At 38.7% G+C, this 11,828-nt stretch overlaps 1 protein-coding gene across 8 annotated transcripts in view; it reads right to left on the reverse strand.

Moving 5' to 3' along the window:
* LOC108293681 (Golgi pH regulator) overlaps positions 1-11,828 on the reverse strand; it is a 59,813-nt gene that overhangs the window by 40,125 nt on the left and 7,860 nt on the right. For 4 of the 8 annotated variants that reach the window (XM_037733705.1, XM_037733703.1, XM_017515196.2 and 1 more), the window contains exons 2-5: positions 11,692-11,751; positions 10,611-10,714; positions 5,571-5,677; positions 5,025-5,126 (exon numbers count right to left, since the gene is read on the reverse strand). In XM_037733705.1, the coding sequence (XP_037589633.1) occupies positions 5,025-5,126; positions 5,571-5,677; positions 10,611-10,714; positions 11,692-11,718 (340 nt within the window). In that variant the 5' untranslated portion in view covers positions 11,719-11,751. Of the gene's footprint in view, positions 1-5,024; positions 5,147-5,570; positions 5,678-10,610; positions 10,715-11,691; positions 11,752-11,828 lie in introns of all 8 variants that reach the window. The other 4 variants (XM_037733704.1, XM_037733702.1, XM_037733706.1 and 1 more) reach the window with 3 other exon arrangements.

Here is an 11,828-nt window from a genome sequence, read left to right on the forward strand (position 1 = left end):
CGGGTGGATCACGAGGTCAAGAGATCGAGACCATCCTGGTCAACATGGTGAAACCCCGTCTCTACTAAAACTACAAAAAATTAGCTGGGCATGGTGGCGCGTACCTGTAATCCCAGCTATTCAGGAGGCTGAGGCAGGAGAATTGCCTGAACCCAGGAGGCGGAGGTTGCAGTGAGCCGAGATCGCGCCATTGCACTCCAGCCTGGGTAACAAGAGCAAAACTCCGTCTCAAAAAAAAAAAAAAAAGAAAATGACATAATCAACTATTGAGTCACCATAACAATAAAATCTATACACTGTACAATTACTCCCCACTCTATCTCTTACCTTTCCTTGAATACACCAAGGTCTTTCTACCTCAGGGCTTTACGTGATGTCTTTTTTTTTTTGAGACAGAGTCTCACTCTGTTGCCAGGAGCCAGGCTGGAGTGCAGTGACACGATCTCAGCTCACTGCAAACTCCGCCTCCTGGGTTCAAGCAATTCTCCTGACTCAGCCTCTCTAGTAGCTAGGACCACAGGCCTGCACCACCACACCCAACTAATTTTTTGTATTTTTAGTAGAGATGGGGTTGGCCAGGATGGTCTCGATCTCTTGACCTCATGATCCACCTGCCTCGGCCTCCCAAAGTGCTGGGATTACAGACGTGAGCCACCACGCCTGGCCTACGTGATGTCTTTTGTGCCTTCTTACTGGGTCTTCCTTTGGTCTTGTCCTTTAAATCTCAGCTTAAATATCACTGTGTCAGAAAGGATCGATCTAACTCCTTGCACTAATTTATCTGCATTTTTCTCTATCACAGCAACCTGTTTGCTCTTTGATGACAACGATCACAGCTGGCAACTCTTTTTTTATTTACCTCTTTTTTGTCTAGTTCCACCCACAAGACTGTAAATTTCAGAAGGGCAGAAACCAAGTTTGTTTTGTTTGTGATTTGTTTCCAGTGCTTAATATAAAGTAGATGCTCAATAAATATTTGTGTAATGCTAAATGAACGAATAAATCCTCACCTAAATTCTCTTGATTCTACTTTCCACATATCTCTTGAATTTGCAACACTTTTACAAGAAGAAATCATGTCTTATTGATCTTTATTTTCCTTATTGCCTGGCACACAGAAGGTGTTCAACAAATGTTTGTTGACTATAGTATCACTCAGTAACTTAGAAAAATCCAAGGGACTAATATGAGTTATTATATACGAAAAACTGAAAAAGATTCCCCCTCTACCTTTATTCCTTTTAATGTGGTGGTGTCTTTGTCCTTTCATCTTTTTCTGGTTTAAAGTACTTTGCATATACTATTTACTTAATCTCAGCATCTCTATGAAGTAAGAGTCAGTCATCATTATCTTCATTTACCAGTTAATACATGGAAAGTCAGATGAATAAGGAGACTAGCAGAACACCATCTCACCTTTGACATCTGCTCACACAGATTCCATTCCTTACAGTCTTTTGTAATCTCTCTTACTCTTTCCTACTAAGGACATTCCAAGGGACAGGGACTGCACGAGAAGTACTTTTATAGATTTTTTAAATTATAAGTAAGAATTGTTTTTTTCTTTTGAGACAGAGCCTTGCTCTGTTGCCAGGTGCCAGGCTGGAGTGCAGTGGCACGATCTCGGCTCACTGCAACCTCCATTTCCCGGGTTCAAGCAATTCTCCCACCTCAGCCTCCTGAGTAGCTAGGACCACAGGCGCACGCCACCACGCCCAGCTAATTTTTGTATTTTTTAGTAGAGATGGGGTTTCACCATGGTCTTGATCTCCTGACCTTGTGATCCGCCTGCCTCGGCCTCCCAGAGTGCTGGGATTACAGGCTCGAGCCACCACGCCCGTTTTTTTTTTTTTTTTTTTCTGAGACAGAGTCTTGCTCTGTCTGGGGGGGGCTGGAGGGCAGTGGCATGATCTCATCTCACTGCAACCTCAGCCTCCTGGGTTCAAGCAATTCTTGTGTCTCTGCCTCCTGAGTAGCTGGGATTGCAGGCATGTGCCACCATACCTGGCTAATTTTAGTATTTTTAGTAGAGATGGGGTTTTGCCATGTTACCCAGGCTGGTCTCTAACTCCTGGCCTCAGGTGATCTCCCTGTCTCGGCCTCCCAAAGTGCTGGGATTACAGATGTGAGCCAGTGTGCCCAGCCCATTTTTTTGCGGTCTCCAGAGCAATAAACAACCACACTGGTTGTTGGGACAGTCCTGGGAAAGCTCTGAGAAGGTAGTGTAAGGTTGGCTGCTTCTCAGCTATCAGCTAAACTTTTCTAACTCCTTACTTCTCTTAGAGGGTTAAATTAAGATACCTGAATATTCAGGCCTAAAACTGTAATGACTATTGGAGTACAATGGAAAGAATAAAACTGAAACTATCTTCCTAGCTTTCTCCCTCAGTGTCCTTTTCAGGATAATCCCACAGAATTTAGAAAAAGGGGTTGATGAAAGGACAATAGATACTATGGCCTTCATCTTCCCTCTGGCATGGCCTGGCCGCACTGGTCATGTGAGCTGAATGCACACAGGAGAAAGCTGGAGAAAGGTGTCAGAGTCAGGTCTTTGTACTGCATGTGACCCTGTGTTTGCCCTGTCAGCAGCCCTAGGGGCCTTTTGTAACTCTTCTCTCTGACTTCTACCATCACAAATAAATTTGTCTGTCTGTGGGTTTATTTGAAATAGGTTTATATGAGAACTACACTAGCAGGGCTCTTTAGTCCAAGTCTTTTTCGACCATTGGCATAGGCATGCTGATCACATTAGCATTTCCTAAATTCCTATCCGGAGTGTTAAATTATTAAACTCATCTATCACTTTGGAGAGACTCAATTTTTTCCATTCACTGATTCAAAGAACATGTATTAAATACCTGTAATGTGTTAGGTTCCACACTGGGCACTAGGGATACAAAGACAAGTAACATGTAGTTTTCTGAACTCAGGGAGCTCATTGGTTGATGAGGAAGTTGGAAAAGAAAACATTAAATTATGAGTTTTATAGATGATATAAATACCCTGAGGTGGGAGCAATTAATATCTCCTAATGATGGCCAGGAAAATCTCCTTAGAGGAATTGACAAGAGTTGAACCTAGAAAGAATAAGTAGGCATTTTCTAGGTAGACTGGGGGTGAAGGATTGTCCAGGCTGATAGAACAGCTCTAGAAACTGAGGCTGGGTATGGTGGTTCACACTTGTAATCCCAGCGCTTTGGGAGGCCGAGGTGGGTCGATCCCTTGAGCTCAGGAGTTCGAGACCATCCTGAGCAACATGGAGAAACCCCATCTCTATGAAAAAATACAAAATTAGCCAGGTGTGGTAGCATGCGCCTGTGTTCCCAGTTACTTAGGAGGCGAGGTGAGAAGATCACTTGAGCCTGGGAGACAGTTTTGGAGGTTGCAGTTAGCTGAGATCGTGCCACTGCACTCCAGCCTGGGTGACAGTGAGACCTTGTCCCAAAAAGAAAAAGAAAAAACGAGAAACTTGAAACGATTTTGCAGAACTGGAGACGGAACACGTATAGAGAGCAGTAACCAGGTCACGAAAGGTCGTGAAAGAATTTCAAACCTAAGAGTCTGAATGTTTTTGGTAGGGTGGTGTTAAGTTTTCTGGCCTTTAACATTATTTGAAATTTTTGAAACAGTTATTCTTATTTAAAAAGACATAACTATTTATGGTACTGCATATGCTTTTCAAAACTGCTCTGACCCCACTGCTGGAGAGTCTCACAACCTTTCTCTCCCGACATTCCTGTTAGAGGCATGAATGTAACGGGAGGGGTGTGTGGGAGGGACGGCAGATTCTCTAAAAGACACTGGCTCATTCAACATTAATTCCAATCCTATTCCAGCATTTCTTTTGGTACTGCAGAGTCTAGAAAGCCAAAAGTTCTTTCTCAGACTTCCCTGAGGATAGGGTTCTAAACGTTACCTAGGTTTCACCTAAAAACCAGGCCTACAGGAGGCCTCAAATGCAGCAGTGAACAATGCAGGGGTGGTGATGGCACTTAGGAACTCCGACAGCTGGGACAGAGGTCCCTGATGTCACAGACCCTGAGTGGCAAGTGATGACTTCAGTGAGGTTTTCCAGTTTGTGCTGTGGCATAGTTGGGTATTTCTCTTTACTATAGAGCATTTAAGCTTTGTATACCTGCTTTCCTAGAAAGTCTATAAATTGCCTGATACTGTATAATTAATCATTTTCTGCTTTAAATTAGTTACAGTAGATTCTATTTTCTGCAATAAGAACCCTGATAATAGCTACAGCAGGATGGTGAATAAAGAGATGTATATTAAAAAAAAAAAAGTTCCAGTATGAAAGCTTTAGTATATTTATTACAGATGGGCTCTCTAATATTTTTAGATAGATTCACACATGCTTCTGAAATAGTTCTGGAAGGACTCGTTAGCTGAGGTACTTTTGTTCACTGTTTTTAGCTTAAAAATTAGGGCTCTGCCCAATTTCTTGTTTTAAAATGAACTTTTTTTGTTAGAAGGGAGACACTGATTCTTGGAAAGCTTTTCTTTATCTACTAATTGTGAGCATTTATGTCACCTTTCCCCAAATACATACGCTTCCCTAAAGACAATCTTCATCATCATTTAAGCAGTGGCCATTTACCTTTTGGGTCACAGATTTCTTTGGAAATCTGACAAAGGTTTACTGATACCTGACCTCCAAATACACATACAAATATATTGCTGTAGTTCCATATACACTACGAGTTAAGACACTGTTCTTTTTCCTTTTACCCTTGAAGTATATTCAGTAAACGAAGGTCAAAAATTTCTACTCTAGAATAACAGAAGTGAGTTCCAAAACCAGCATTATCTCTTAGAATGAAGAAGAAAATGTGATTCAAAAATCAGACATTTTTCAGAGAAATAACTTGCTATCCTCCTCAAAATCAGAAATTTTTTTTCCAGATCCCAAGAACCTGTGAGTTTATTATTTTTCCCCCAAGAAATTAAATTTTTTCACATTAGAAAATTAAACGAACCTTCTTCCCCCCCATCTCTGCCCTCTCATATATACTCACCATGTTTTGGGCTGAGAATGGGAAAGGGATCTCCTAGTTTCCAGAAGAAATACATAAAGGTCAGCCATAAGAGACAGGAGAAAAGCAGTCGTTGTTTATGCACTGAGACAGAGGAGACAAAACTGTTAGGAAAAACAGATATAGGTTAAACAGCTTGCTCTATTTAAAAATATAAGATAATGCTAATTAATATTTGGCTGCTAATTCACTTGGCAAATGAGTGGTGAACAGTATAATTTTTAGTGAAAGCATCCTTACTACTGTAAGAAAAATTTAGCTGAATTTAACATGTGGGATGAATTAAAGGAGACATTATTAAGTAGAAAAAGCTGTGGCAGAAAAAATAACCTAACCATTCATTCAATATTTACTTTGTGCCATTCATTCAATATTTACTTTATATTTATTTTTAAGATGCTGTGTGTGAGGTGTCCTCAAATAGCAGTAACTACTGAAAGTTAATGTAGAAATGAAACGATCCACAATCTCAGTTCCCTCAAATACTCATCTCAGTCTATGTGCTGACTGAGAGGGTAAAATACTTACGTAGCTGGATGTTGCTCACAATAAAATAGCCAATGTAAAAAGGCACCATGAAAACCAGGATCAGCAGAATTACACACAGGTTCATTTTCCAGTGAAAATAACGAGAGCTGAAATAAATGTCAAAGACTGTCACTGGGAGGGACAGGGGGCAGCAATTTTCTTTCTCTTTAGTATTCCAAAGGGTCTTTCGCTCTTTGAACTCAATACTGAACATATCCTATCTAATAAACCTACCAGGCTCTTATAATCTACTCATTTGTAGAGATTAAAAAATACAAATTTTTGAAAGGTATATATGACCATCTTAACCCAGGATTTCATATATTAAAATGTTTATGTTTTTGATATATTCATAGGCAACATACACCATTAACATATATCAACATACGCCATTGCTGGTAGAAGGACAATTGTTTTACTTACCACTAGGAATCTTATTCCAACGTAAGAATTTTTTGTTTTTTTTTCTTTTTTTTTTTTTTTTTTTTTTTTTTTTTTTTTTTTTTTTTTTTTTTTAGAGACGGGGTCTCGCTCTGTTGCCCAGGCTGGAGTGCAGTGGCTTTTTCCACTAATGATCAGTATGGGAGTTTGACCTGCTCTGTTTCTGAGGCGCGATCCCACTACTGATCAGCATGGGAGTTTTGACCTGCTCTGTTTCCAACCTGGGCCAGTTCACCCTGCCTTAGGCAACCTGGTGGTCCCCCGATCCCCGGAGGTCACCATATTGATGCCGAACTTAGTGTCCAATGTAAGAATTTAAGGAAAATAAATGCTAACAATAATATACGCTATTAAGACTCGAATTTATTTATTTTGTACTCTTGATATAAACACCTGATTTGCATGAATTACTTTTATTACATTTTATAAGATGTATTTTATTAAAACTTTTAGCACTTTTTAAATAACAGTTTTAATGAGATACAATTTACCCATTTAAAGTTTCCACATACAATGGATTTTGTATACTCGGAGTTGTGAAACCATCACCTGAATCAATTTTAGCACATTTTCATTACTCCATAAAGAAACCCTGTAGCCATTAGGAGTCACTCCCTGTTTCTCTCCAACCTCCTCGGCTCTAGGAAACCACCAAAATACTTTCTGTTTCTAGGAAGCCACCAATATGTGATCTTTTGTGACTGGCTTTTTTTACTTACCATAATGTTTACAAGGTTCATCTGTGTTGTAGTATCTACCAATAATTCCTTTGATGGTTGAAAAATATTCATTCCATTACTTTTGGCTATATTATATTTTGCTTATGTATTTATTAGTTGAAGACATTTGGGTTGTTTTTAGCTATTATAAATAGAGATGCTATGAATGTGTGTGTATACATTTTGGTGTGGATGTATGTTTTCCTTTCTCTTTAGGTAGAAATGCAGTGGAATTGTTGGGTCATGTGATAAATCTATATTTAATCTTTTGAGGTATGCCTACTGTTTCCCAGTGTGGCCGCATCATTTTACATTTTCCTCACCAGTGTATGAGAGTTCCAGTTTCTCCTCAGCCTTGCCAACACTTGCTATTGTCTGTTTCTTTGGTTATAGCCATCTTAGTGGGTGTAAAGTGGTATCTCACTGTGGTTTTGATTTCCATTTCCTTGATGGCTAATGGTACTGGGCATCTATTCATATGTGCTTACTCGCCATTTGTATATCATCTTTGGAGAAATGCCTATTCAGATTTTTTAGTCATTTTTTAATTGTATCATATTATTGAACTGTAAGGATTCTTTATATATTCTAGATAAGAGTCCCAGTCCATTATCAGATAGGTAATTTGTAAAAATTTTCTCTTGTTCTTAAAATATTTGTTCACTTTCTTGATGGTGTCCTTTGTATTTACTGATTTTAAACTTATTTAGGCCTTGTTTCAAAAAAGGCAAAAGTGGTTAAATGGCTTATAAAGACAAATAAAATACAGGACGATGAAATGAACTATAACAAAACATGAAAGAAAGAAACAACAATGGTAACAGATAGGTAAAATATTTGGCCAAACCTGATGGCTAATATAAAACAGAATTCTAGAAACTTGCTATGGGTAGTTCATAAACTGAGCTTTAAGTTTTATAATGGTCAATGTGAAATAAAAACTTTGATCAGTTAGATAAAATCATAGTGTCTGTAAGAAAATAAATTAATTGCTCAAAGGAAGAATTATTATCAATTTATTGTTACTGAATTATTACCAAGATTACAATAAAATTTCTTCAAAGAGTTCATAAAAAGAAAATGCAAAGGCAATTAACAGTGGCATCAACAACATCCTTTCCAGGGAAATATGAATGAGTTTCAGAAGGCTATTTCTTTTCTTTTTTTTTTTTTTTTTAAAAGGCTATTTTTTTTCTTTTCTTTTTTTTTTTTTAAAGACAGGGCTTCACCATGTTGGTCAGGCTGGCCTTGAACTCCCCACCTCAGGTGATCCGCCCACCTTGGCCTCCCAAAGTGCTGGAATTACAGGTGTGAGCCACCGCGCCCGGCTCAGAGAGCTATTTCTTACTGTTCCTTCCTTAGTACGGATGGCATCACAAAACAAAGAGCCATTCAGTAAAAGCTACCCTACAGGGAGTAAATATCATTTAGACTAGATATACTGACAGCTTTTTGCTCCTCTAGATTAACCTACTTTAGAGCATTTAGGGAAGGAAACAAGCTGGACATCCTCCAGGCAATCCTACATAGTATTTCAACTCAGCTTCTGAACGACTTTGGGAGGCAGTGGGTGTGAAATAACAAGTACAACTTTAATTGGCATATGGACTGCCAATTAAAAGTGAACCACATGTTTTAACTACCCTTTTGAGCTGAGAGTAAAGCGATATTCTCTTGAAAGAATTAAGGATTCCAACAAGATTACATATTTGAATAGGAATTCATACAATCTCTGCTCAGAGGTGAGTCAAAGAAATATTTTGGCCAAGATTCTTTTTTCAAAACGATTCTGAATCCAGTCAATACACAGTTATACTACATTATCAAGGCTCACATTTCCGTTCCATAATTGGGTGAAACATTAGCATGAAAAAACAGGTATAACTGAAGACACGTCTCACACTGAACACACCCACACCCAATCCTCTATAAAGCACACAAAGAACCAGATTTTAGCAATGTTACTTCTTTTTTTTTTTGAGACGGAGTCTTGCTCTGTCACCAGGCTGGAGTTCAGTGGCACAATCTCGGCTCACTGCAACCTCCGTCTCCTGGGTTCAAGCGATTCTTCCGCCTCAGCCTCCCGAGTAGCTGGGACTACAGGCGCGCGCCACCACACCTGGCTAATTTTTATATTTTTAGTAGAGACAGGGTTTCATCATGGCGAGAATGGTCTCGATCTCTTGACCTCGTGATCCGCCCGCCTCGGCCTCCCAAAGTGCTGGGATTACATGCGTGAGCCACCGCGCCCGGCCCAGCAATGTTACTTCTTATGCTCTTTAACTATTTAAGAAACTTAAGAAGCATACACCAAAGTGTGACTGATGTTTCTTACCATATGGGTTATTAACTATGAGTTAAAAGTTGGGGGACATCATCTATCAAAAACAGTAACTATAGCTTTAGAATATCTGAATCCTCTGTATCAATATTTAGATAAGTAGTTGGCAAACTATGGCCTGGCAGCCACCTGTTTTTACAAATTAAGTTTTATTGGAGCACGGCCATGCTCATTTGTTTATATACTGCCTATGACTGCTTTCGCTCTACAACAGCAGAGCTGAGTAGCTGTGATAGAAACCTTCTGGTCCAGAGAGCCTAAAATATTTACTATCTGGCCCTTTACAGAAAAAAGTCTGCCAAGCTCTGCTTAAACAGTAGTAAAAGATGCAGGTTGTGATAATAAAATTTAATAACCATTATGTAAAATAATACTTGTCTATTCTCTATAGTCAAAGGATCTCTATCTAGCTTATCCAAAAACAGTTTGGATTATTAAAGAACAAGTTTAAAAGCACAAGAATCAGAACATATTTCTGTTTCACCATGACACATGTTATTTATTACTTTATCAAGAGAGCATTATTATCAACTGATTCCCCTCCCCCCCGGCCCTTTTAATAGATGGGGTCTCACTGTCAGTTTGTTCAGTGATCACAGCTCAATGAAGATCCTCAAACTCCTGGGCTCAAGTGATTCTCCTTCCTCAGCCTTCCAAAGTGCTTGGATTATAGGCGTGAGCCACTGTGTTTGCCCCCGCTACTCTCTCTCTCTTTTTTTTTTAACGTTTTAATGTTTTGTGATTAACCACCTGCATAGTAAGTTTTTAATTTAAATTTTGTTTTCAACTCTGTTTATCAAAGATGGATTTGAGAGTACAGTCTCTCTACAAGTCTCAAGTGTCAGGGGTCTATAATAAACTTACCTTGGTGCTGAGTCCTAACTTTAGAGGGAAAGACTACTTTATTCTTAAAATATTTTTCCAGGTGGTGATAAAACAGTATAACAAAAGTCTGCATAGCATAGCTGATGAACCCTACATATAAATGCTGGATTAAAAAAATATTCAAGCTTGCAGAACAAGCAAGAGATATTTTGAACAGACTTGTCTAATAAACTAACAGGTCTGTTATTTGAAGGGGAGTAAAGAGTTACCTTTAAAAAGTGTCTTAAAAAAAGTAAGTAAGATTTGAAGTTCAGCCTTCAGAGAGATCATTAAGCAGCTCTGAGGAATTCTGATCTTTTCAGGCAGAGCTTTTCAATCAGCAGAACAATGTGAAGGGGTTACTGGGATTCAGTCATGAGCAGTATGGGAAAAATAAAGCTTCTAGGAGTGAAGCCTAGGACTGAGGCTTCGCAGCCTCACTCCAATGAGTTCTTCAGAGTTAATGGTCAGACCTTTTTTTCCTGGTATCTCATAATCTTTGTCAAACCAGTTATTAGGTGGCTGCGACCCATACTTGCTGTGATCATTGCAGTTACTGAGACTAAACTATCCTCACGGTGGTTTTTTTTCAGTTATGAGATCCAGGTAGCTTTTCCACCATAAATAATGTAGCACAGAACCCTTCAAGAGGGGTTATTCAGTACTCTTACTCACCTGCTATTCAATACTCCTAAGATTTCAAAGATAATGAGCTCAAACATGGTGCAAGAAAATGCAAATGTCACGGAGAAGATCACCTGTACAACGTACTGACGTACCTGTTAAAAGCCAGATAGAGACTAGAAGTTATTTCTTTGTTTAAAAACTGAACTGATAACCTCCTTCTGGTTCCATGTCAGAAGGCTTATTTTGAGGAAATTCTCAAGTCATCAGAAAGAGGGCCACAACAGCAATTTGCCTGGAGCTAAAGAAAAAGATCAAAGTAGGTGGCACTTCTGAATCTTGAGTCACTATTACCAGCATCCTCTTGTGGATGGAGAGTTTTGAGCACAAGAAGATGAAGTGACAGGGTCAGAACTAGCATTTAGAATTCCTGATGCACACTGACAAAAAAATGACAGATTTGTATCTAAGGGTTAATCTTCAGAGGGGCTCTTCAACACTCTGCAGATCCTGGATCGGTTCTGGAACCTCCCTGGAAGTCCTTAAAGTACTGGGCAGAAGAAAATCTGCAGAATCCCGGGCTCTTTCAGACAACTCCCTGGGAAAGTTTAATGGAGGACATCTGAGAAATATAACATCCGAGAAATAATGTAACACCCAAAGGTATACTATAACCACTGATCTTATTATAATTAGGAAATGTCCAGGCTAGGGTGGTGATTTTCTGAATCCAAAGCTTAAGATAAGAACAAGACCAGCCTTAAGATTTTGGTATTAACTTAGAATGTAAGACTGGCAATTCAAGGCCAGATAGACAAATTTCATTTGAAACATTATGAATTAAATTCTCTCCTATAGAATAACTATTTGCTACTGGTGCACATTCTGATATGACTAAGGCATGATATTCCTTGCTCCTAGCTTCTCAGCTAAATGTGACTTGCCTTTTCCCCCCTTTTAAATCAATTAAGCCTAATTATATTCTCCAATCTAATAGTTATATAGTACTTATTTGGCAAAAGCTTCCTATCTTGGAAATGAACATAATGTTTCTTTAATGGAGGCATTTTTCTTGCCCCAATTTAAAACAATCTAAATTCATATAGTATAACAAAATGATATTTCCTCTCACCTCATAGTCCTTAAACAATTGGCGCATGAAGAAAAGCCACCCAAATCCAAAAAACAGTATCTGGAGGAGAAAGACAGAATGTCAATATATATTTTCTTTTGAGAAATGTTTTACAGAAACTCTTTTTTTTTTTTTTT

This window comes from Cebus imitator, unplaced genomic scaffold (assembly GCF_001604975.1).
Source record: "Cebus imitator isolate Cc_AM_T3 unplaced genomic scaffold, Cebus_imitator-1.0 Scaffold543, whole genome shotgun sequence".
NCBI classification, from domain to species: Eukaryota; Metazoa; Chordata; class Mammalia; order Primates; family Cebidae; genus Cebus; species Cebus imitator.